General features: G+C 43.0%; 1 protein-coding gene across 3 annotated transcripts; it reads right to left on the reverse strand.

Annotated features, from left to right (window-relative positions):
- Window positions 1–1,179: 1,179 nt before the first annotated feature.
- On the reverse strand, window positions 1,180–27,004 carry LOC125886124 (NACHT, LRR and PYD domains-containing protein 3-like). Of its 3 annotated transcripts, none has more exons than XM_049572075.1 (11): window positions 26,886–27,004; window positions 24,685–24,851; window positions 22,471–22,593; window positions 20,309–20,359; window positions 16,831–18,688; window positions 15,859–16,026; window positions 13,841–14,014; window positions 13,408–13,581; window positions 4,902–5,075; window positions 4,029–4,075; window positions 1,180–3,826 (listed from the first exon to the last, which is right to left on the reverse strand). In XM_049572075.1, the coding sequence occupies exons 2-11, from the start codon at window positions 24,818–24,820 to the stop codon at window positions 3,138–3,140; spliced, it is 3,594 nt and encodes a 1,197-aa protein (XP_049428032.1). In that variant the 5' UTR covers window positions 24,821–24,851; window positions 26,886–27,004; the 3' UTR covers window positions 1,180–3,137. The 3 variants fall into 3 exon arrangements, with proteins under 3 accessions (XP_049428032.1, XP_049428031.1, XP_049428033.1); XM_049572074.1 differs by having other exon boundaries at window positions 26,875–27,002; XM_049572076.1 differs by lacking the exon at window positions 13,408–13,581 and having other exon boundaries at window positions 26,875–27,004.
- Window positions 27,005–27,601: the final 597 nt, after the last annotated feature.

The raw sequence follows: 27,601 nt of genomic DNA on the forward strand, positions 1-27,601 counted from the left end.
ACGTCATTCAAGTCTCGGCTGAAGCTGAATTTTTGGAGAGTGTTTTCAGTGTTTCTACATTTCCCGTTAGAAGATCACAGAGTATCGTTTACATCCCACTGACATTTGACTGTCTCACAGTCGCAGACACTTTCTGTACCGTTTCATCTCATATCATATGAAGTACTTCATGCGTGGTTCTGATGATGTCACTCATCATTAAGAGCCCCGCCTCTTTCACATGAACGTGCTGGTGGCTGATAGGAAAACCCAGAGTTGACTGAACTAGTTCATAACCAGCTCTGTAGCAGCAGTTATCCAGACGCTGGATGTGACGGGTGAGTCAGAGCAGAGGAGGAGGAGATATCCTGGGGAAGATGAACTGCTTTCACAGTACTGAGGCCTCTGGTCTCTGGTCTCTGGTGTGATGTGGTCTGTGGACCAGTTAGAAGTCTAGCAGCAGCGTTCTGTACCAGTGAGATAAGGATGACTGGCTTATTCCCGCTTACAGAGCATGACAGTGATCCAAACCAGAGGAGATCAGGGCATTCATGATGATCTCCAGGGCCCAGTATTTCAAAACTTTTAATCTGGATCAGACTGGTCTGGATAGGATTAAATCTCAGAATTGGGTATTTCAAACCAGGATATGTGATCCTGATCCTAGTCAAATTGGGATATGGATTAGGTAATCCAGTCCTACCCAGAATCCTGATCAAACACTGTTTTTAGGTATTTCAAAATTCCCACTGGAAGCATGGATCAAGCATGGATTCAAGGTGGATGTAGAGAGATGGAGGACACATGGCACATTGCACAGTGTACTAATGCCGGCGGTCAGGCTGGACAGAGGGATACTGTCTGACACCATTCAATTTGTTTTCTTAACTTTACTGGGAAACTGAAGTTTGTGAAACCAGAATGTCAGATTACAAAATATAGCCTAGGCTACATTACTTCTCATCATAAGAGCTGCCGTACAAAATCAGTAGTAAACAAAATACATGTTAATATTACACAAAGCACAATAAATACCAAAGCACGTTATCACATCCTAGATATTCCTACTGGTCACTAGACCCAGCCAATTCCCACATGTAACTCAAAATAACTTTGTTTTTTCTTTTTAACTCTGTTTTGTTTTATTCCAGACAGCCAAGACAAAACTCATAAATTGAGCAAACAGAAAACTGCTGTCCTTTCATACATAGTTAACACCATACAAAAAAAAAATCAACCAAAAAACACAACAAAGCCAAAATGAAAAAGAAAGAAAGGGGGAGGGACAGTACCCACATGACACAAATGCTTCACATAGGATAAAACAAAATAATGTTAAAGCAATAGTTAGAACAGACTGATGGTTATGACCAACTCACGTCATGCAATTCTGGCTTTATATGTATTGTGTACCTTATAGTATTGTGTACTATAAAGCAACTAGATGGATATGAATCATTATGGAAACTGACTTATATTTCCCAACATTCTCACATCTGTGTCAATGAAATGTTGTGTAGTAGTTTGAACAACATAGACATTTCATTAGTCATTTAGCTGACACTTTGTTCCACAGCAACTTTGAATTGCTTTTGTAGTGAATTCACAATTGCATCTATTGTCTAAAACAAGTGACAAACAACATAATCTTGTGCTGAAGGCAACATGAAGAATAACAAAATAAAAATAGATGAGGGGTAAAAATATAAGTGGGATGATCATGGTAGTCAGCCTATATCCAAAGACCTCAAATCCAGATTCTGTGATCCTGATCTTGTGGTATCTGGATCAGAATGATCCTATCTGAAAATTCTTTGAAAAACCAGGACCAAATTGATCAATTTGATCTGGGATAGCAAAAAGGAGGACTACAAAATCCGGATCATCCTGATCCAGATTAAAAGTTTTAAAATACTGGGCCCTGTATTTCAAAGTGATCTGGATTGGATTAAATCCTGATCTGATCTGAAAGCTGGGTATTTCAACACAGATCCTGAGGATCAGGATTCAGATCTGGTGATCCAATCCTCCCTTTAATCCAGATAAAGGCTGCATTTGGGTATTTCGAAAATTAAAGGGAAATTTCGGTTTATTTCAACCTGTCTCCTATCGTCCTAAATTTGTTTCAAGTGACTAGTGACATAAAAATAATAGTTAGCATGTTAGCCGTTAGCCTAGATACAGCCGGGGCGCATAGTAGCGTCAGACCTGTTAAAACGTAAGTGAACGGGCAACCTTCAAGTGCAAAGTTAGTCCACTAAACAAGCTTTTTTTCCACAAAGACCGCCTCATATCGTTAGGATAAATGTCAGAGAACATATAGAAAAAATTCCCTTTAAGGGAGAGATCTGGATCAATGTGATACCAAATTTCAGGATTATTTGGATCCCACCTCAGAGGTGGATTTGACAAAGCTCAGTTCCACTTCTCTGAGATAATTGTTACTCAAGATGTTCATCACACTCCATCTAAATCAGTGTTTTAGTTGTAAGTAATTTCAAGCATGGAAAAATATTGTTTGGCCATACTTCCTGAAAGTGCTGTAAATAAGAGTAACAAATACAGACCTATTTCTCAACGTCTAGTTTCACCTAACACTGTAACTTGTTTGTACCAAAACATCCAACATATGTTTGTGGTCAGACAAAGGAAATGTAATGCAAAGCAAATTTATTTGTATAGCACATTATTTTCTTTACATAGAGTGCAAGAAACAACACAGGGATTAACATAATAAGCACATGGACAACAGCTCAGTCCTCTCACACTTCTGAATGAACCACATAATTCATACCAGCACTGTGTATTTTTCCTATACTGCAGCAGTCTGCTCTGCACACAAAAGTCCGCTGTGTTAGCAATAACATAATGTTAAACTCTGAACAGGTTAGTGTTTAAAGAGTTCATGTATGACGTACTTCAGATTTATTACTTTTTAAATTAAACCATAGATCGCAAAACACACCAACAAAGCCAGCTACCTCGCTAGCCTGCTAGCTACTTAACATGCAAGTCAATAGAGCCTCGTTAGCTACCGTTAGCATGACCTCGGCTCAATTAGAGATCGGTACGTCCACGTTTTAAGTAGGTGACAGTTCAAATAGCTGGCTCACATGAGATGGAGGGTGGCCTTCGTATGGTCTTAAAAATGCAACACATTAGATAATGGCACAATTCCATTTTGATGTGAAAGCTGTGCTACCAACTGTTTCGTGAAAGCGCAGATTCACGACTGAGTTGATTTGTTCAAAGATGAAACCAAGATTTCTGGCCTGGGCATAAAGGTTAGGCAGTGAACACAGAGACACTGAGGAACCAGACCGTAACCCAAAGCCAGGGTAAAGAGGCTCGGTGAAGGTGGTGCTGAAGGTGTGGAGGTGGATCAGTGAGTCAGAGGAGACTCTGAAGAAGGACAGAGTGCCAGCAGGACAGTCCACATACACTGCTACTCTGTTAGAGACAGAGGAGGAGGAGGAAGAGGAGGAGGAGGAGGAGGAGGAAGGGAGGGTTAGTCTTCTCTTATTGCTACAGACAAAATAACCTTCATCCTCACAGCACCACAGACTCCAGGACTGATCATGCCCTACAAACCAGCAGTCAGCACTGTCTCCTTTCCTCCTGATTCCTCTGTAACTCACTGACATATAAACCTCTCCTCTCCACTCCACCTCCCAGTAACAGCGACCAGTCAGACCATCCGTGCACAGTAGCTGATGCCACCAGTCAAATCTGTCCAGATGATCAGGATATGGCTGCCTCGTTCTCACTGCTGTCACCGTCCTGTTGTTGTCGGACAGTTTGAGGCGGCGGTGTACTGTGTTCATGTCCACTGTGAGTTCACAGGCATCTGATGGAGAGAACAAGACACAAAGCAGCAGCAGTTCATCATCTCACACACCTGACGGGTTTATTTGTTGCTTTATTATCAGACTGACTGTTAATCAGATCAAAACTCCACATAGCAGATTAACATGTGCTCTTATTTTCATCAATCAATCTGTGTCTTAAACATGAGCTGCCATGTTTCATCAAAGTCAACACACACTTACACTTCCTCAGACCTGGTTTCAGCCTCTGCTCTCCACCATGTTCCAACCTGGATGAAGACACAAAGTCAGAATGAACCTTCAAAAGCTTCGTCATCAGTCATCTCTTGAAACCTTCACTCAGATGGACCATTGAGACAAAACAGCTGCATTTATAAAACTGGAATTACAGCCTCATGGTTGTATTCCTCCACGAACCAGTCAAGGTGCAGCTACAGTTTATATCCAGGCGATGCTTCAAATATGGATGTTGACGCAAAAAGGCTTTTTTTTCCCTAAAAATGTACATGTCTATATAATGCACGATGTCTCTGTCTGTCTGTGTGTCATTCAGTCGCATATCTCTTAAACCGTTCGGCGGACTGACCTAATATTTGGTACATACCTTCCTCAGGGCACGTGGGTGTGCCGTTTCTGACTTTGAAGTTGTTTGAACGAGAAATGTGAAACACACAAATTAAAGAAGCAAAAAATGCAAGTCATTGGACGATGTCTGCGGTGGCCACGCCCCCCTGACAGCTGACAGGTTTTCGGGTGTTGGGATTTCAAAGTAGGTTAAACTACGGTGAATTAGTGGGCCTAGCTCATTGTGAACATTGCAACAAATAAGCCGAATGACTGTGACAGTGTAAAATAGATATGTGACACATATGTGGGACATACAGTGGGAGAGCACTGGTCACACAGCACGGTGTGGAAGTTCATAGAAGTAATGACCGTCCTATGTGGTAGGGACAGACAAGCTTTTCTTCTACACATCTTCATGCACAAAATATATAGTTATGACGGGCACTGCACCAGTACTTAAAAATGAACTTGAACCTCAACATAAAAGAGACGGCCTCAAAGTATTTAGCTCTCGTTGTCTGCTCGTACCTGAGAGTCTCCAGTCTCCAGTGTGGATCCTTCAGTCCATCCATCAGCAGCTTCACTCCTGAGTCTCCTGGATGGTTGTAGCTCAGGTCCAGCTCTCTCAGATGGGAGGGGTTGGAGCTCAGAGCTGAGGCCAGAGAGGTACAGCCTTCCTCTGTGATCAGACAGCCTGACAGCCTGGAGACACACACACACACACACACACACACACATACACATACAGTCATTTTATTTATATTCATCTATTCCCAGTAACGCTTTTCAGATCCTCCTCCCAGGTGGATCCAAAATGTTTCCAAGCCAGATGACATATATAATCCTTCCAGTGTGTTTCTGGTCCCACCAGGGGCCTTCTGCCAGTTGGACGTGCTTTAAAAACCTATTACAGGAGGCATCCAGAAGGCATCCTGATCAGATGTTGAAACACTTCAACTGGCCACTTCCAACACAAAGGAGCAGCACCTCTAATCCAGACTTCCTTTGGATGTCTAAGCTCCTCATCCCATCTCTAAGGCTGAGCCCAGCCAAATGAGGAAATTCATTTCAACTGCTTGTATCCATGATCTGTTGTGTTTGGTTCCTACTCAAAACTTATGACTACTGGTGAGGGTCGAAGCGTAGCTGGCCTGATAAATTACTACAGTGGACCAGCACAAGGCCAACATCACTGCTGAGGCTGCACCACACTGCCCGTCCATCTTGCACTCTATTTGCCCTCACATGAACAAGACCCCCAGATACCTGATTCTTTTACTTGGGGCAGTTACTCCCACACCCATGGGAACAATCCACCATCCTCCAACAAAGAACCATGACCTCAAACTTGGAGGTACTCTCATCCTGAACAGCTTCACACTCGGCTGCAAACCACCCCAGCGCATGCTTGAGGTCACGTTGTGATGAAGCCATTAGAACCACATCATCTGCAAAGAGCAGAGACGCAAGTCTGAAGTCCCCAGACCGGATCCCTCCCTCCCCACGGCTGCATCTTGAGATCCTGTCCACAAATACCACAAACAGAATCGGTGAGAGGGAACAGCCCTAGCGAAGGCCAACACCCTTTGAAAACATGTTTGACTTTTGTCAAGTTGTCTGCTCTCTTTTTGGTTATAAAAGGACCAGATAGCGCATAGCAACAGACTCAGTGCCCCCCACAGGACTTCTGGGGGACGTGATCACAAGCCTCCTCCAAATCAACAAAGTGCATGTAGATTGGATAGGGACACTCCCACAGTGCCCCTCCAGCAGCTTTGCAAGGGTAAAGTGCTGGTCCATTGTCCCACGACCAGAACAGAATCAGCTTTGCTCCCTCTGAATTGATTCACCAATCGAAAATCTGAGGAATAAGGCGCGGCGTTTTGTTACTGACAAACTCCTCGAAGACACGGACATCCTCTGTATACAAGAAACTTTTCTCTCCAAACAAGATTTGGACAAGCTCAATTCTGTTAACAGTAACTTCCATGGGGCAGGGGTCTACAACAGATTTGAGTTTGGGTATTGTGCATGGCAGGATACCTGGAGGTGTGGCTATAATGTGACATAAAAAATATGACCCTCTGATCAGTGTGATTAGAATGGGTGTAGACTGGTGTATAGCTATAAAAGTTGCTTATAACAATAATGTGTTCATCATTTTAAATGTTTACACACCATATGAATGTCCCAGTAATGAGGATCTATACCTTCAAAGGCTTGCTTTTATTAGCTCTTTTATTGAGGAAAATGAATATACTTGTATTAATGTAATGGGTGACATGAATGCAGACATTTCTGATGTGAAATCTTTGTTTGGCCAATACTTGACTGAGTTTTGTCATGTTAACAAGCTCATTTTGTCTAGTAAGGCTCTGTTGCCAGCAGATAGCTATACATTTGTTAGTGATGCTTGGAATACAACATCTTGGCTAGATCATTGTATATGTACAGCTGATGCTCATGAAGGTGTGAAGAAGACTGAATAGAATAGAATAGAATAGAATAGAATAGAAGTCTTTATTGTCATTGTACATTGCACAACGAAATTACGTGTAGTACCCTCGGCAAGATAACAACACAATAAAAAGGACAGACAGTATATAAATATAAATATAAAAAGACGTCAGTAAGGTATAAAAACAATAAAGTGCGTGAGAGATATAGCAGCAGTATAAAAACTTTGATAAAAGAGGCAGCAGGCAGTGTAAAAACAGCAGCAAGGTGAAGTAAAGTGCAACGGTGCAGTTCAAAGTGCAAAGGTCAGTTCCTCAGTTTGGGGCTGGTGTGTATGTGAGTGCAGGGGGGTTGATGGAGGCCACAGCCCTGGGGAAAAAGCTGTTCCTCAGTCTATTTGTCCTTGCTTTGAGGGCCCTGTACCTCCATCCTGAGGGCAGGGGAGAGAACAGTCTGTGACCCGGGTGGGTGGGATCTGTGGCGATGCTGCTGACCTTCCTCTGGAGGCATCCAGCGTACACCGAGTCCAGGTCTGGGAGAGGACTTCCCACAATCCTCTGGGCTGTTCTTACCACCTGGGCCAAGTCCCCTCTGTCTTGTGCCGTGCAGCTGCTGTACCAAACGGTCATGCCAAGACAGAGGATGCTCTCGATGGTGCTTCTGTAAAAGTTTGTCACTAGCCCGGAGGGGAGTCCGGCCTTCCTGAGCTTCCTCAGAAAGAAGAGTCTTTGCTGAGCCTTCTTTACTAAGTGCGTGGTGTTCACGGCCCAGGTGAGGTCAGCTGTGATGTGGATTCCCAGGAACTTGATGTTGTCCACACTCTCCACTACCTCCCCCTGTATGAGTAGTGGAGCGTGTGCTGTTCTTCTGGTCGTCCTGTAGTCTACAATGACCTCTCGGCGGTGTTCTGGACCAGGTTGTTGTCCGAGCACCACCAGGCCAGGTGGTGGATCTCCTCTCTGTAGTGAGTCTCATTGTTATCTGACATGAGGCCCACTACAGTGGTGTCGTTGGCGAATTTGACAAAGGTGTTGGAGGCATGGATGGGGGTGCAGTCGTGTGTGAAGATGCTGAAAAGGGCCGGGCTGAGCACACAGCCCTGCGGTGCACCTGTGTTAAGGACGAGTGTGGATGATGTATGAGCTCCTATTCTCACTGTTTGCGGCCTGTTGGTGAGAAAGTCACTGATCCATGAACACAGTGGGGTGGGCAGGCCCAGATTGCGAAGTTTGAATACCAGTTTATGGGGGATGAATGTATTGAAGGCGGAACTGAAATCAATAAATAGCATCCTAAGTGTTATGGAGACTGCGTCCTCTGTGGATCGGTTCCCCCTGTAGGCAAACTGGTGGCTGTCCAGGTCAGGGGGGAGACTGTCCTTGATGTGTTTCAGGATGAGCCTCTCAAAGCATTTCATCACAATGGAGGTCAACACGACTGGGCGGTAATCATTGAGGCAGGTGACAGCTGACTTCTTAGGCACAGGTACAATGGTGGATGATTTGAGGCAGGTGGGGACTGTGGCTAGCTGCAGGGAGAGATTGAAAATGTCCAAAAATACACCTGCTAGTTGGTCTGCACATGACTTCAATGTGCGGCCTGACACCCCGTCTGGGCCAGCAGCCTTGGTGATGTTGATCTTCCTCAGTGTGGATTTCGCCTGATGACACTGTAGGATGAGAGTCTGCTGCTGCTGCCCCTCCTCAGTCTGGGCAGGTTGGAACATCACTCTGCTGCCTTGTGTGTCAAAGCGTGCAAAGAACTGGTTTAAGGTGTCAGGGAGTGTTCTGTCATGGCTGATATGCACATTGCTGCACTTGTAGTCCGTCACGGTCTTGATGCCTTGCCACTTGCTCCGGAGGTTGTTGTTGTCAAAGTGTCCCTCGATGCGCTGCTTGTACCTGTGTTTAGCCTCTCTTATGCCCTTCCTCAGGTCTCTCCGGGCCTTGCTATAAGCCAGCGTGTCACCTGACCTGTAGGCAGCATCTCTGGCTTTGAGCAACATACGCACTGTACTGTCCAGCCATGGTTTCTGGTTTGGAAACGCTTTGAAGGTTTTGGCTGATAAGACAGTATCTGTGCAGAAGTGTACATAGGCCAGGACAGCTGATGTATATTCCTCTAGATCTGCACCCTCCTTGAAAACTTCCCAGTCAGTGTGCTCGAAGCAGTCCTGAAGCATTGAGGTGGCTTCCTCGCTCCAAACTTGCACAGTTTTAACAGTTGGTCTTGCCCTGCAGATGAGAGGTTTGTAGGCTGGGGTCATTTCCAAAGAGATGTGATCAGACATGCCAAGGTGTGAGGATGCTGCAGCCTTATATGCCCCTGGGATATTAGTGTAGACCTGGTCCAGTATATTATTGCCTCTGGTCGGAAAATTGATGTTTTTGTAAAATTTGGGCAGCACTGCTTTCAGTTCAACATGATTAAAATCTCCTGCCACGATCATAACTGTCTCTCTGGCTGTGCGTTCAACTGGTTGTTTATAGTTGTGTGCAGTTCTTCTAATGCTAACTTAGCATTTGCCTGTGGTGGTATGTAAACAGCTATGATCAGGGTGGCAGAAAGTTCCCTTGGCATGTGAAAAGGTCTACACTTCACCACCGGATACTCTAAATCTGGGGATCAGTGTGTCCCAATAATGTTCGTTGCAGTGCACCAGTTGTTATGAACATATATACACACTCCACCGCCTTTCCTTTTACCGGAGGCTGCAGTCCTGTCTGCTCGGTGCACGGAGCAGCCCGCTAGCTCTATAGCTGCATCGGGAACGTTGTTATACAACAAAGTCTCTGTAATGATCATCACGCAGCTTTCCATGTGGCGTGACATAATCCTCAGCCGAATCTCGTCCATCTTGTTGACGAGCGATCTGGAGTTCGTGAGGAAAAGACTCAGAAGAGCCGGTCTGTGCGGGTTAGCATGTAGCCTAGTACTTAGGCCGCCTCTCTTTCCCCGCTTTCCGTCTCCGCTCCCTCCTCCGCCTCCGACGCCACTGAGGTCGGCCGGTGACTGCTCCACCAGTCCGCTGCACCCACTGGATCTCAGGTGGAATAAACTCCGGTCTCGTGGATGCATAAGGTTGATACCGTCTTCCGATATCCAATAGATCAGCTCTTCCGAACTGGATTAGAGCCTGGAGAGTCTGAACCGACATACCGAAAAGCCGGGAGCACCAAGCCGCTGCGTCTGCACGCGCCGCCATTTTGCATGGGATATTGCATGGGCTGGCAACAACAGACCATATGCCTGTCTCCATTATACTGAATATAGAAAGCCTACCTGTGCTGACTGCTAATGATAACCATAATCATGGTGAGAAATTGGAGTGGGCTAGGCTCTCTGATGATGAGCTATGGTATTATTATGACTTGACTGAGAAGAGCCTAGGGAATATTGATATTCCATATGATGCTATATTGTGTGGTAATATTAATTGTGCAAACTCTAAACATAATGCGGTACTATGTGTAATGTATGACTTTATTGTGAGTTGTCTGAATAAGGCTAGTAAACCATTCGGGCAGATAAGGGCTAAATGGCATCACTTTAGCCCTGGTTGGAACGAGTCTGTAGATGAACTACATCAGCAGGCTAGAGAAGCCTTTAAAGACTGGGTTATCTCAGGCAAACCAAGGCATGGACCTCAGTGTGAAACTAAGAAGCAGACTGTCACTCGGTTCAAGTATGCAGTGAGATTTATTAAGAGGAACAAACACCCTTTGAGAGCTAATTCTGTGGCCAGAAAACTGCAGCAAAATGAAGTTAAGGACTTTTGGAAAGAAGTTAAGATCATGAATGACAGTAAAATACCTTTGCCCTCTAGTATTGAAGGGGTAACTGGGAATGTAAATATTGCTGAATTATGGAGAAGACACTACAGTGACCTTTTTAACTGTGTTAAAAGTGATGTTTTTTGTGTTGGTGATGTTTCCCCTGAAAATGTGGTTATTAGGCCTGATGAAGTCAGTTATGCTATTGGGAAACTGGCGTTAAATCAATCTTGTGGCCTTGATCAGATTACAGCAGAGCTACAGGGTTTCTGTTCTACTTTCTCTGTGTTTCGCTGGAATGTTGATGCATGGCACACTACCTGACTCTATGTTGTCTGTTTTGCTGGTGCCAGTAATTAAAGATAAAACAGGGAAGATATCCTGTATTGAGAATTACAGGCCCATTGCTTCTTGTCAAAAGTGCTTGAGAGAATCCTGCTAGATAGGCTACAGGAACATATAACCGATTTTCAACTCAAAACGCTTGGAGCGGCCGCACAAAAAAGGAGGAGCGGCCGGAATGTGTGATGATGATGATGATGATGATATACAGCGACAGTACTGTAAGTTGTATGCACAAGCAAATATGTTGGCACATAAATTTTATACAAACAAATTGCTTTGTTTAAAGCCCACTGTGTACTGCCCACTTGTGGTGCAGTTACAGTAAGGCTAAATTGAACAAACTGCGGGTGGCATATAATGATGCACTGCGAATTCTGTTGAAGCTCCCTAGATGGACGAGTGCCAGTCAGTTGCTTGTACACAGCAATGTTCCCACATTGGATGTTGTTGTTAGGAATTTGATGTTTACTTTTATGGCGCGGCTGAAGCACTCCACAAATGAATTGTTATGGCTCTAGTCATGCCTAAAAAGAGCAGTACCTGTTATTCCTCTAGTTTTTGGAGGCACTGGAGAGAGTGTTTGTATGTCTTTTAGATATGGTTCTAATGTTTGTTTGTTTGTTTTTTTCGTGTGTGTGTGTGTGTGTGTGTGTGTGTGTGTGTGTGTTTTTATCCTGGTGTCTGATTGTTGTTACTGTTTCTTGTAGTTGTGTGTTTTTTATGGACCGAACTGAGTCTGAAATAAAGATTGATTGATTGATTGTTGGAGCCTCTTTCTCAGCACCCTGGAATACATTTTCCCGAGGAGGCTCAGGCCTGTTAATTGAAGCACATTTTCTGGCCCCCTTTTTAAAAAAAAATGGGAACCACCACCCTAGTCTGCCACTCTACAGGCACTGTCCAGGACCCCCACACCACACTGAGAAAGCGTGTCGACCAAGATCGGCAAACAATGTCCAGAACCTTTAGCATCTCAGGACAGATCTCATCCGCACCTGGCATCTTGCTGATGAGGAGCTTTTGGACTACCTCAGAGATATGGCATATGGATGAGGCTCCACCCAAGGCTTCAAGATCTGCCTCCTCCACAGAGGACTTGCTGTTTGGGCTCAGGAGTTCCTCAAAGTGCTCTTACCACTGCTCGACAGTATCCCCTGTCCGGGTCAGCAGTTCCTCCCGTACTGAACACAGCCTGAGACAAGTCCTGCTTTCCCCCACTGAGTCATTTAATGGTTTTCCAGAACTTTCTTAAGGCCAACTGAAAGTCCTTTTCCTTGGCCTCCCAAACTCCTCCCACACCTGGGTAATTGCTTTGGCGGGGCTTTGAGGTTGAACGATGCTGCATTTTAGCCAATCACAATGGAGGGGGCGGGGCCAAGACGTGCAGGTGTCCCCAGGAAATGTGAACCTACAGAAACAGCAAGCTCTGCGTCCATGGCGACCACTCCACCCAAAACGCTGTCTCGTCAACGTGAAAAACATGGACAACAGCACAACTTACAAGCGTTGTACATCAACCAGCACACCTTCCACTCCTCACGACTGCAAAACAAAAGGGCATTAGTGGCAACGTTTTTACCGCCGTTTGGTTCGAGTTGCAGATAGGAGTGTAACACTGGGGGCACCGCCGGAAGTGAAGGGGGTGAGCGATCCCCAAGGCCTCTGCACTTCCGTTAGTCAAAAAACTACCGGACAGTGCCTCCAGAGGTAAAGGAAGAAAAAAATTATTTTATTTACCGATGGATCTCCAGATTGATCCTTCTTCAACTTGATTGTCTCCTTCCCTGCTGATGTCCACCTGCAGTTTCTTAGGTTGCTGTGAGAACAACCTATCAACCACAACTTCTCACAGCTGCCTCAAGAGAGGTGGTCCTGAACATGGCCCACTTGGATTTCATGTCCCCAAACTCCCCAAGGATACATAAGAAACTCTTCTGGAGGTGGGAGTTGAAGACCTAGTGGACAGATGCCTCAGCCAGATGTTCCCATTTCACTGTCTCTACACATCTGGGTTTACCAGCTCTGCCTGGCAACCTCCCCCGCCATCTGATCCAACTCACCACCAGGTGGTGATCAGCTGATAACCCTGCTCCTCTCTTCACCCGAGTGTCAGAGACATACAGTCCCAGGTCTGATGATAGGACCACAATGTGGATCATCGACCTAGAGTGTTGTGGTACCAAGTACACTTATGAACCACCCTGTGCTCAAACATGGTGATTGTAATGGCCAATCGATGACTAGCACAAAAGTCTGATAAAGCATCGCTCAGTTTCAGATCAAGCAGGCTGTTCCTCCCAATTCCTTTGCCAATGTGAGCGCTAAAATCCCCCAGTAGAACTACAGGGTAATCTACACTGTTACATCCTCCACATGTCTGGCGTGTTTGAGTATAGACAATTACTTCACGTCAAGCAACGTTTAAAAGATTATGTGTTAAACAGAAGCTGAATTCTGACCTGAGAGTCTCCAGTGTACAGTGTGGACTCTTTAGTCCAGCAGAGAGCATCATCACTCCTGAATCCTGCAGGTTGTTGTCACTCAGGTCCAGCTCTTTGTGAATACAGGTCTGGAAGGTGAGAACTGATGAGAACTCCTGACAGCATTTTTCTGTAAGCCTCGTCTGACTCAACCTAAAATATACATAAGAAGAAAATATTTTTCTTTAGTGTATTAAGTACATTTGTTGAATATTTGTAATGATTCAAAGGGCGAACATGATAGTCTGAACATGGCCAAGATTAAGCACATGGTTGAAACCGCAGTAATAGTTATGTATAATATTTAAGGTTCTGTTTCAGCAATAGGCATGCGATGCAAAACTAGATCACAAGATATGTAATGTTTGAGGCGCAGTACAGTGCACACAAAAGCATCAGAGTGAGATCTGACCTGAGAGTCTCCAGTGTACAGTGTGGACTCTTTAGTCCAGCAGAGAGCAGCTTCACTCCTGAATCCTGCAGGTTGTTGTTACTCAGGTCCAGCTCTGTCAGAGCAGAGGACCGACATCTGAGAACTGAGGACAAGGCTTCACAGCTTCTCTCTGACAGATTACAGCCACTCAGCCTGAAGGGGAGACAGCCATTACGACAAGCAAGATGATTCATATAATGAATGCAGAAAATATCATTTGTGAAGTTACGCCCTTTAATTTAATGAATCTGATCTGATTTGTGGTGTTCATGATTCAAACTAATTTCTAAGATAAAACTATTAAAGCAGGTATCCAAGGTGGCCTTTCCAGACTCAGTTTCTTTCCACCAATTACGTCTTGCTAAACCTTTATTTAATGTCACTTCCTGCTGCTTGCCGCAGTGCGCTGGTTTAGATGCCAGGTTACTCTGTGTGCATTCAGACCACAGCTGAAATGGTCAAGGGTTTAACCACTGGTTTTACACTAAACAATATTATACCAAGCTACAGAGAAGGTTTGGCACAGGCAGAGCTGGCCACCAGAGAGACTCTGCTCTCAGTGTAACAGTAACCAGGTAGAGCTACATTTCCTCACCTTATGCCCCAAATACAAAGCTCTGAGAAATGATCATTTTAGAATAGAATAGATAGCCTTTATTGTTCCATGGGGAAATTTGTTTTCCCTGTATTATGAAAACACACCCCAAAGTTCAAAACACAACAGTGAAACTCCCTCGTTTGTTGGGGAGGTGACTGCAGAAAAATGTATCACCTTATGTTACGAGCTGAGGACAACCAGTGAAACCTGAGAAACACACTCTGCACTGGCTTCTTTTTGAATTGTCTGATTTTTTATGTGGTGCTTTTTCGTGATGATGAATCTGTAAAGACTTTGTAAAGATCATTTGATTCCTTTCTCTTAGGACTGATACTGATAATCACTGTGTGAAGGAGGGTCGATTGTAGTCAGCAGTTTGTTTTATTTTGCACCTTACTATTGGCTAGTTTTTTGTTTCATTTTGCACCTTAGTGTTGGCTAGTTTTTTGCACCTTAGTGTTGGCTAGTTTTTGTTTCATTTTGCACCTTAGTGTTGGCTAGTTTTTTGCACCTTAGTGTTGGCTAGTTTTTGTTTCATTTTGCACCTTATTGTTGGCTAGTTTTTTGTTTCATTTTGCACCTTACTGTTAGCTAGTTTTTTGTTTCGTTTTGCACCTTACTGTTAGCTAGATTTTTGTTTCATTTTGCACCTTACTGTTGTCTAGTTTTTTGTTTTGTTTTGCACCCTTCTGTTAGCTAGTTTTTTGTTTCATTTTGCACCTTACTGTTGTCTAGTTTTTTGTTTTGTTTTGCACCTTTCTGTTAGCTAGTTTTTTGTTTCATTTTGCACCTTAGTGTTGGCTAGTTTTTGTTTTATTTTACACCTTACTGTTGGCTAGTTTTTTGTTTTGTTTTGCACCTTACTGTTGGCTAGTTTTTTGTTTCGTTTTGCACCTTACCGTTGTCTAGTTTTTTGTTTCGTTTTGCACCTTAGTGTTAGCTAGATTTTTGTTTCATTTTGCACCTTAGTCTTGGCTAGTTTTTTGTTTCATTTTGCACCTTAGCGTTAGCTAGTTTTTTGTTTTATTTTGCACCTTACTGTTGTCTAGTTTTTTGTTTCGTTTTGCACCTCAGTGTTGGCTAGTTTTTTGTTTTATTTTGCACCTTACTGTTGTCTACTTTTTTGTTTCGTTTTGCACCTTACTGTTGGCTAGTTTTTTGTTTCGTTTTGCACCTTACTGTTGGCTAGTTTTTGTTTCGTTTTGCACCTTACTGTTGTCTAGTTTTTTGTTTTGTTTTGCACCTTACTGTTGTCTAGTTTTTTTTTTCGTTTTGCACCTTACTGTTAGCTAGATTTTTGTTTCATTTTGCACCTTAGACTTTTGAGTATCCACAATGACATGTATGTGTATGTAAAGCAACAAGTAAATGGTCTTTCCAACGAAAAGCTGAATCTGACCTGAGAGTCTTCAGTGTACAGCCTGAACTCTTAAGTCCATCTGAGAGCTCATTCACCCCTGAATCCTGCAGGTTGTTGTAACTCAGGTCCACCACTTTCACACCGGAGAACGGGAGAACTGAGGACAGAGTCAAACAACTCCACTTTGACAGGTTACAGCAACTCAGTCTAAAAAACGAGGAGGAATAAAGACAAATGTTGACACTGTTCCTTCACATTTCAAATCAAAAGGTATCACATTTGTAGAACTGCCGTCTCTTGCTTGACGAGTTGACTACTCTGGTTTTAGGGTCTTGTTTTAATCAAATGTTCAGTCAATATATTTTGATTTCAGTGAACACTAACAGTAAATCGTAATTTCTTTAAAAGTAAAGATCGCTGTGGTGTAGTAATCATACTCAACTGTGCTTTGGTCATCTGTAAGGAATACTCAACAGCATTATGATCTGCATTTGGAGGAATAACACTGATAATACTACGAAAAGAAGTGATGGATTTTTCAGACAAATCATCGACAATTCTTTTAGTAACTCCATACCCTACAGAAATCAGTCAACTAGGAACCTGTTTGATTGAGGACATCTGCTGATGTTTAACAGTTTGTACAGGTTCGGATATCGGACACAGCACTTATTGGCACCAAGCAAAATGGGACGAATGCATTAAATCAAATTTACAAAACTACCAAAACACCAAAGTCAGACACTGATTGCTCAGTAATGTGACTCTGATCAAATACTTTACCTTATTTGATACTAAGCTAAGATTGAGTCATTTTATGTAGAGAATATTCTCGTCTGCCTGCTTGTGTTACAACAACATTAAACTGTGAAGACTGTGATAAGTTTGGCATCTTTAATCAAATAAACAGGGTTCTTTAAAAAAAAACTTGTTGCCAACAATATTTACACAGTGTAAAAACTTTTCCAACATTACCCAGCCTGAGGTATCTGCAGTTATTTGCACACTTACAGAGCTTTGTTGGAGGCTTTGACCACTGGCAGCAGCCTCAGAAGACCCTCATCTGAAGGTAAGTATTTCTTCAGGTCAAACACGTCCAGGTCGTTTTCTGATGACAGTAAGATGAAGACCAGAGCTGACCACTGAGCGCGGGACAGTTTATCTGTGGACAGACGTCCTGAACTCAGGTACTGTTGGATCTGCTCCACTAGAGAACGATCATTCAGTTCATTCAGACAGTGGAACAGGTTGATGCTTTGCTCTGGATACTGATTCTCACTGATCTTCTTCTTGATGTACTGGACTGTTTCCTTAATGCTGTGTGAGCTACTTCCTGTTTGTGCCACCAGACCTCGTAGGACACTCTGATTGGTCTCCAGTGAAAGACCCAGGAGGAAGCGGAGGAACAAATCCAGGTGTCCATTTAGATTCTTTAAGGCCTTGTCCACAGCACTCTGGTAGAATGGTATTAGTACAGGCTTTTCTCTGAATGGAAGCCACCACCAGGAAGTTGTTTGTTCTTCTGCCATCAAATTGACACCAGAGTTGATGAAGGTCAGGTGAACATGAAGAGCAGCCAGAAACTCCTGAACACTCAGATGTAAAAAGCTGAACATCCTGTCTTCATCTTTCTTCCTCCAACGTTCCTCTTTGAAGATCTCTGTGAACACTCCTGAGCACACCGAGGCTCCACTGACATCAATGCCACTCTCTTTGAGATCTCTCTCGTAGAAGATCAGGTTGCCCTTTTCCAGTTGGTGGAAAGCCAGTTTTGCTAATGATTTAATGTAGTGAAGGCACTTTTTTTGGTCGTACTTCTTTTTGATCTGATGAGCCTGAAACTTCAAGAACCCTGTGTACATCTCAGTCAGGGTCTTGGGCAGCTCTCCTCCCTCTCTGGTCTTCAGAACTGTAGCAGTGATCCAGCAGAAGACTGGGATGTGGCACATGATGTGGAGGCTTCGTGATTTCTTGATGTGGGAGACGATTCTGTTGGCCTGCTCCTCATCTCTGAATCTCTTCCTGAAGTACTCCTCCTTCTGCTGGTCAGTGAATCCTCTAACCTCTGTCCTGATGTCCACAAAATCAGAATGGATCTGATTGGCTGCTGCAGGTCGTGTGGTTATCCAGAGGCGAGCAGAGGGAAGCAGATTCTTCTTGATGAGGTTTGTTACCAGCACATCCACCGGGATCGACTCTGTCACATCAAAGCCCGCCTCCTGGTTTTCATTATTAGAACAGTCCAGTTGAAGGCGGCTCTCATCCAGTCCATCCAACACAAAGAGAAGTTTGAACCTGCTCTTGTCAAAGTTGGTGTTTCCTGATGACTGCAGAGTTGTAAAGATGTAATTAAGAGCTTCTCTCTTGATGTCTTTGGTCTCCCTGATACATTTATGAATGAGCTCTGCCATACTACAACATATTTTTTTCTCCTTCAATATATTCAGCTGGCGGAAGGTGAAGGGGAAAACAAGATGCACATCTTGATTGGTTCTTTTTTCAGCCCAGTCCAACACAAACTTGCGCACAAGAAATGTTTTTCCAATTCCTGCGATTCCATTGGTCAGCACCGTTCTTGTAGGCCTGTATCTTCCAGAGGGGGGTTTGAACATGTCACAGGGTTTAATTGTTTTCTCTGTATCTGCTGGCTTCCTCTTTGCCTCAATCTGTGTGACCTCATGCTGTGTGTTGATGTGTACGTCACCTCCAGCTGTGATGTACAGCTCTGTGTAGATATCATCCAGATGTTGCTCATCCGTCTTTTCCATCAACCCTTCTTGTGCACACATGAACTTATCATGGAGGTGTGATTGAAGCAGTTCTTGGTAGAATGAGATGTGTCGGTTCTTTGGCACCAGAACAATCAGGTCTGCGTTGAACACAAAGATAAAAAAGTGTTAGTCTGTTTGTCCACAGTAGTAGTTGATCACAACATGTGGCCTGCTCAAAGACACGGTGTAAGGACAAAAGAGCAACCAGTTCTTACATGCAACATCTGATCGTAGCGCAGCAAAGACTGCACACAAATCACCACTTATCAACACACTTACCCAAAGTAAACAAGTCCAGCATCAGCAGCTACAACATAAAGCTTGCCACATTACTTTTCAAGCAAAGGACCAACAAAGCCAAGTTAGCACCAAACTGCTGACTCTGCAAAGACAAAAGAGCGACCAGTTTCCACTGACATGCAAAATTGGAATGTAGCAAAGACTGCGCCAAACCTTCACAATGGAAGAATTGTCAGCTGACAAAGCAGCATGCCACGAAATCTTCCTCTCTCCCTTCATGGACTGACTGATATGATGGATGTGACTAGACCTAGCTAATATTAGCACAATAACAGTACAGGCTTAGTGACTCATTGAGTTCATTGTTGTGATCACCTGGTAGTTAGGCTGCTGGGTTAGTATGCCTCATACAGACTGCCTGCATGCAAACTAACCAGCCTTTTACTAACCTGGCACCTTTATGTGGTATAGATCACACACATATACTCAAAGTTCAAGATTCATGCGTTTCTACTGTTCTGTCTGACCACATGGGCTCATGAGGTACAAAGATCTCTCTCAGTCACCATCTTTGTAGTTTTTCTTTGTCAACCATTTGGTTTTGTAGGCTGTGCAGCCCCGGCCACAAGCAAGTCCGCCAGGCTTTGAAGACAATTTTCGTATTGACCAAACAGTGGTACTGCAATTTCCTGTCACATGATGCCATCAGGCCCAAAAAGACTTTTTCCCATAAACTTACTATAAATCAGCTGATACATTTTTTTGTGCATTTAACATAATTATTTATTATTTTTTATATGTTTATATAATTTTTTCATATTTTTGATTAACCTGAGTTCCTAACAATATTCATACAGGTGTACAGCGCTGCCTCTATAACCTCATACGTCTCACTGGTACTTTACTAAAACCATCAAACCAATTTCACTGACATTTTATCGTCAAAACTTTTCAACAGTTTTGTCACAAAAGGATCAAAACTCGACCCAAACAAACTGGGCAGGTAAACATCAGTAGGCAGTGTGGATAATGAATTGGCAGTGATACTTAAATATATATTTTACCTTTGTGTGTGTGATGCATCAGCCAGTCTCAGTACTGTATTGATACTCTGTCAGAGTTCAACACAAACAAACTCTCCATTCTGTGACTTGTTGGGTTAAACTCAAGGAAGCTGTGAAGCTCATCTCTGTCCAACATACAGTTTATGGCTGTCCTCTGTTACCTTCACTCTCAGTGCTCTGTCTGTGTGTGTGTGTGCCCTGTGTGTGTGTGTGTGTGTGTGTGTGTGTGCGCCCTGTGTGTGTGTGTGTGTGTGTGTGTGTGTGTGTCTGTTGCACAGCACATTCCCTGTGCAGTGGCTTCAGAAAATATTCCAATATTTTAATATTTAAAACGGATTAACTTTTATGCCAGTGACCTTACACGCACACGCACACACACACACACACACATTATATAATCTATCATAAATGTACCTTCAGACTGAGAAGAGGATGCTGAAGTTTCTCCAACATCACTGACGTCCACTGAAACACAGAAATAATTTGTTATGTTTTCCATTCATTACTGGTTTATCTATTTGATACAGTTTGCACTGAAACACACACGCCTCCCTCTCAGACTCACAACTGTCAAATCTAAATTCTGTGCACAAATTTGTTAAAATCTGTGTTAGTGAGCTCTTCTCATTTTTCCACGCTCATCCATCGACCTGACAGGTGTGGCTGATTAAGCAGTATCAGGTGTGCCTTTGCATTAGGGCTGCACGATATTGGAAAAAACTGACATTGCGATTTTTATTTTTTTGCAAAATATATTGCGATAGCTGCAGAGGCTCCCAGCTTCATGTGAAACAGACTACATTATAGACGGTCCGTTATTTATTAATCCCTCTGTGTCTTTATATTTTTACTTTTTATCTGCTCTGTTGTCTTTGTAAAGTTAATGCATGGTGTTGTCATTTCAAACTCAACACTTCTTGAATTTGTTTCAAATTAAAAGCCCCTTATAACCTGAGAGAATCCCTCCATTTTCTAAATAGGCTTTTATTGTGAAACATTTGCAGGAAGTTGTGGAGGACTGTGCTGACACTTTTTAGGTGACTACAGTAACATGTCAGCTGGCACATGAACAGACACAGTGACTCAAATAATAGTAAAGTCATAAAATAGGACAAAAATAACCCGATGACATCACACACGTCGTGAAAGACGACCGGGGATAACTGGTGAGTACCAGCGTGTAGTGTGTCATGTCTGTCGGCCAAGTCACGATTTTATGACTCCACAATCGTGTAATGTGACATAGTGACTTTCAGAACGGGCAGAAAAGTCGTGTAGTGTGAACCAGGCATAAATCCTCCTTTACTGTTTCTCCTTCTTGCATGTCGCTCATTTTCAGTGTGTGACAGCAGCATGTGCATGAGAGGGGGAGGGGCTGCTGTTGTCAGAGAGGGAGGGACAGAGAGAGAGGCGAGCGGAGCAACGAGTGGAGCAACGAGCTGCTTTTCTGAAGCAAAACAAAAGTTTACATGTTCTAAAAAAAATGTCCTGCGATGTGACTACTGCACATCACGATGGAGATGTTTAAACGATATATCGTGCAGCCCTACTTGGCATGGTCACAAGGACACTTTTTTAAATGCCTGTGTGTCCCTTTCTATCATCCTGTGTCCCCTCTCTAAATTCAGACGTTTTTGCAGGTCCGTGAACACAACACAGGCTGACTTATCCCCAAGTTCTGACGTTCTGCTGCTCCATCTGTGCAAAGAGTATGCTCTGTGCTACGACAGCATGGTGCTATAAATCACCGCACAGTACATATACATTTCAAGAGCGCTCCTAATGAGGGTCCAGCTCCAAAGATAGAAAATCTATCTGTGGCAGCAGATGTTTTGATCATGGCGGTCCACCAGAATGAGTGGGAAACCCTGAGTGTAAAATGTGCAGCTTTATCTTTAAGTAAGACGTTTAATAGGCACTATCATTGATGAAGAGAACACTTCTCCAAAGTGCCAGACGCCATCGACAGCAAACAGTTGACAACTCAAGCAGGTTACGACGATGTCAGGTCAAGACCCTGGTGAGGATGATGAGCGTGCAGATGAGCTTCTCGGGTGGCGTCCTGTGGCTTGTGTTTTCATGGTCGTCTTCTGTGAAGCACTGAATTTTGTTCATGTAAAAGTTGCTATACCAAATAAAATTTGTTCTTCTTCTAGAGTGTCCTTTTACTGTGACCACATCCAGTAATAATGCTGTTTAAAATCAGCCACACCCGTCATTTCTTCTGAGTGCATAAAAAAAGGCTTGGTTCTTTTATTGTGACTCCTGAGAGATGGAGTGAACTGTGTGACATTTATATTTCGGTTCACAGTAATAATTCAGTCTGGTTATGATTTACGAGCAGAAGCGAGGTGACTTTTTTGTCATTTGGTTTTTGTCTGTTAAAACACACACACACACACACACACACACACACACACACACAGGAGGCTGAGCTGAAACATAGAAATGCAACATCTCTTAAGAAATGCAAAAATAAATACACCAGGCATTTGGTGGATTAAATCTAAAACATTTACATAATTAAACATTAATATGGCATTTATCTGGTTTATGAATTGAGGGGAGACATTTACCAGGCGTGTTGGCGACAGTGAAATTGATCTGGTTTGCATGAACATTGCTCAGCTGAGGCATGTAGATGACACTTCCATACTGGGCGGTGAGGCTCCTGCTTCCCACTTCAATCTGAGTTTGAGCTGATTGAGAACAGACAAAATAATCAGGACCAGGCAACATGCATTCCTCTGCTTTATCTGAATACATTTGAAGTGTAGATTACTCCAGTAATATCTCTCCACATGTTCATCTGAGAGTAACTGATGAGTTAGAGCTCAGATGAGACATTCTCCTCCTGTAACGAAAAATTTACAGTGTTTCCTTTGAATCAGGATGCTGTTGGTGTAACTCATACTGATATGGTTCAAAGATCACAAACTGCCTCATATTGTTATTTTTTAAGGTTTATCTTTATTATTTATAAATTCAATTTGATAAGCAGTTGTGTTGTTGCTGTATATAATTATTTGTGTTCATCTATTTGGATGTTAACGACTCTACTCTGCACAGTTACCTGCTCTTTCCACAAGGTGGCAGACACTTGTCGTGGTGGTTGACTGCATGTGCAGAGACGACAAGAAAGCCCTGTTTAATAAGTCACTCCCCCACTTACAGTATTTTGGCCGGATCCAAATGTACGGAGTCACCGCACTCGCAGACTCGCAGACTTGCAGGCACATTCCCGCGAAGGCTGGGAGTGCTGACGGCTCCAAATCCAACTTGAATTGTGGGGCCCGAAATAACTTTCAACCACATCATGACACAGATATGTTTAAGTACAGGCTGTGGAGGGACTGACAATACATTTATTATTGCAGCCGATCAGGCTGCACCGTGTAATGGGTAAAAAAAAAAAAAAAAACGGCTGAAAAAAAACTAAAGAACATTTCTAATGTCAGAAATACAAAGTTTACTGAGCTATCGCTCCATCCTTAATTACAAACATTTCTGTTTTTGACCACGTACAGCCTATACGTTCTATAGAGATGTATGAAAACATATTTGTTCAGTCACAATAAAATTTAAATTAATTGCCCCGTCCCTCTAACCAGCCCGGTGTGGCTAACGAGCAGTTCAGTTCAGTTCAGTTCAGTTCAGTTCATAGTTTCTGTCTCCACAGTGAAAGTTGTGGATGGTCCCAACAGAAGCGTTCCTTAGCGTCCCCATGTTTGGTCCCCCCTCTGTTGGGGTACCTAGCACACAGATCTGGTACTAAAAGGTGGAGCTAGAAACCCTGCAGTCTGATTGGTCAGTAGAGGACGCTCACTCTGGTTTTATGTAACCTCTGTTCATACATCAGTAAACTACAACTATAAAATGAAAGAGAAAAAAATCACTTCATTCACTGGGCCGACTGCCGGCAACTTTTAAGGTGGAACGTTAACTTGTAATGTTACTCAATGCATGAGTTGATGACGTGAATCCATCAGCACACCTTAAATTTCACTGTGACAACTTTGACCATCACTTTAGTTTTTATATGACACACACTTTTAGTAATGACTTTAAAAATATAGATTCATTTGGAGCGGATTATGTGAAGGTCATATATTCTAATCCTCACTTCCTGTGGGCTACAGCAACACTAAACCCCTGAGCTTGCCTGAGAAGGACTAAATGCACAAAGCTGCTATTTTGAAATATCCCATGGAGAGAGACTCTCACTGCAGCCTGTTCTATTTTGTTGTGAAAATGTGGGCGTGCAGCCTCGTTCTGTGGACGATAAACCAGGTGCAGACTTCCATCTGTGTCACCGCTGATGAGGAAATACAGCGAGTGCTGGATGGAGCAGTGAGTGACAACAACCCCGCCCACATTTAAGAGGACTGTCTGAACAGACCGAGGGTCTAGGTACCATGTCTGAAGAGTTACTGCTGGTTCCAGAGGTGCTGGACTGAAAGGGTTTGGTGGAGACGGGGCTTTAGAGGCTGGTCTGGTTGCCAAGCAGTTAATTTTTTTAATAGAAATTCTTCAGATGTATAAAAGCATGTTATTGGCGATCTCAAATTATGTGTCTCTTCCTGGATTACCCATAACTTTTTATATTCCTTTGGTCTACAAGGGTCCTCAGTTTAAAAGAATCAAAAGTCTGTCTGACTGCTCTCTCAGCAGCTTCAACTCAGATTCTTTGAGAGCAGAGCTTTTTCTGCCAAATCTAACTTTACGACCGTTTGCAAATAACAGTTGATTCCTCGCTCTGACTAAAATGTTTTTCTCTTCCTGTCACTGACCTGTTGTTGGTGTGTTTGCATTCTCCAGCTGGTTCTTTGGGATGACTGATAAATCTTTAAGGGGGTTCCACTTGAAGCGCTTCGAGTCGTCATCCCCGGGCTCGTCCAGAGCATCTGAGAGGACCCGTTTTGCCATTGACAGGACTCACTTTGTCATTGTTGGCTTCCTGTTAAAATCAGACGATACTGTGAACCTTAAGGACAGTTGTGTGTGACATACACATCAACATTAAAAGCACAATACACAACAGTATTGATAAACTAACCGTTACCCATGAATCCTTGTGCAATCACACCAGCTAGCTTATGTGTAATCACTGCTGCATCGCTCCATAACAGTGAGGCAAACGAGGTCGCTAACAGTTACGATCCATTGAAACATACTGGTCAATAAGCTGTATTAATATTCCAAAATGATTAAATAATAATAATTATTATTACTATTTAGGCAATTAATATTCGTATTATGACTGTTTGACTGGTCATCAATTATCTGAAGGTGTCAATCAGCTGACAGGCTGTCACATGTTCATGTTTGTAGCTTAGTTGATGTGACACACTTTCTGCTGTGCAGAGGATTGTGGGTCAGAATAGCCAGAAAGGCATGCTGGCTAGCATACTGCAAAATTGGACTGGATGTAGTGGAACATCCTGGTATTTCTGGCCTACTGCATCTGACACACTCTGTTGGGACTAGGGTTGCAGCAGTACACCAGTTCAAAGGTCTACTGTGATATTAAAATTAACAGTTATCATATTGTGTGCATTTGCTTATCTACAATATTACAATGAAAAATGCAACTGGACAGAAAACTTTATTTTCAGTTCTTTCCAAAAGAGACTTTTTAAACAAACGTCCTTTAACAAAATGGTTTCAAGGTTCAAGGCTTGAATATGAACCATCAGGATTCTTATTAAACACAATGACTGTTACAGACACTGAACAGTGTTTCATGTCTCCACCTGCTGCTGGGCCGTCAACAGTCAATATGATGTTAATTCACTACAGAAGAGACTTGATGATGATCACTTAAGTTAGGTGGGAAAAAAGTGGATATATTGATATCAAATATCTACAAAAAATCCATTTTCATGCATCCCTAAAATATGGTAAGAAAACGTTAAAGCAAAAATAACCCTTCAGTTTTAATTCCATCTTTTTGACAGATATTAATAATAATAATAATAATAATAATAATAATAATAATAATAATAATAATAATGGTTCTGTAATACCGTGAAAATGCGATATTCTCTGTGACAGTTACTGTGACGTTTTGTGACGTTCGGTGTGTTAACTTCCGGAGTTTTAAAGTAGTAACAGAGATACTGGATGAAGGGAGATACCCAACTGTAGGCTTATCCAATGTTAAGAAAACGGTTACTCTTCCTGTCTCCTAAGTGGGCGTGGTTAGCTCTCCCTCCAATCAGAGCCTGTTCTCCCCCCCCCTCCCCACCACTGTGTTGAACAGAGGCTCTGTGGATGTCTGTGTATGTGGATCGAGAAGCAGGTGGAATGAAAATACATTCTTCCTATTATTGCAGCCTATTGTTGCACAAAGCTTGGGCATTTTTTATTTATTACTAGCGGTAAATAACTGTTTGTAACCTAACTGTGATTTTACCGCCTGTTTATCAAGATCACGAGATCTCGCGAGAACTTGTTTTCTGAGACGGACAGGGCTCAAACAAAGTTAACTTTCTTTTGATCTGTGCGGATAAAAAATGCAGCTTTAGTGTCAGAATGTTGGTAAGATGTGTGGCTTGTGGAAAATGAACCCAATATTTACTTTAGTGACTACAGGGCGAAAGAATTGACCATAAATTGTGGTCACGTTCATTTTCCTCATTGACAATACATTCAGAGCTGCCGCAATCTCCTACGGGGGCGTGGCGCTGACGTCACTGAATCAGGAAGTGAGCTGAGTTGGGTATCTTGCTTGATCCAGTATCTCTGGTAGTAAAAGTAAAAGCGGATCTCTCTCTCTCTCTCACTCACTCACTCACACTCACACTCACACACACACACACACACACACACACACACACACACCTCGCGTGCCGTTAACTCCAGAGTACCGTTTTATTTACTTTCCTGTCAACACTTCCGGTTCGCTGACATCGAATAAAAGTGAAGTGACGACGTTTCCAAATTAAAGAACCAATGAGAGCAGAGAGTTACCTCCTCACCTGGAGCTCACCTGACTCGTCACCACGTCCACACACTTGTTACTCCACGTTAAACACCGTCTGTCATCTGACGGTGCCGCCCTGTGTCCGTCAACTTCCGGTTACCACCGAGAGAGGAGAGACCGGGCTCCTTTCAAAATAAAACACTACAGTTCAGACAGGAAATACCAGAATAAAAGCCGCTGATGAAGCTGCACTGGAACATAAACCTGACACTCATTGGTCAGTGAACAAACCATGACGGAGTCATTTACAAAGAACAATGATGATGTCACACATGTTTACGAATCTGTTTTATTTTATGTTGAAAGACTTCTATCTACATTCAGATATTACACAGGAAGACTTTAACCCCGTCCAGAACACAGTCAACACAAAAAATACTCTAATGGTGGATTTGTACTCTAAATGCACTCATAGGTTATAGATAGGAAATAGATGAATAAATAAAATCTGATTTGGACACACACACACACACACACACACACACACACACACACAGCGTCTGTTGTGTGGATACATCACAACTCAAAATGTCCTTAATTTTTTTAAGTATTTCTGTTGTGTTTCTGTTAAAAGCTCCCGAGGTGAACACTGTGTGACCATCATTAATCAAATGTATTGTCAGTTGATGGTATCATTAGAAACTGCATTTCATTTCCCAGTGACGCTCAGATCCACCGTCCATTCTGATGCACGGAGAGTTTTGAAACCTGTGAGTAAAAAG

Source organism: Epinephelus fuscoguttatus, linkage group LG3 (assembly GCF_011397635.1).
Source record: "Epinephelus fuscoguttatus linkage group LG3, E.fuscoguttatus.final_Chr_v1".
In the NCBI taxonomy this organism is placed as follows: Eukaryota; Metazoa; Chordata; class Actinopteri; order Perciformes; family Serranidae; genus Epinephelus; species Epinephelus fuscoguttatus.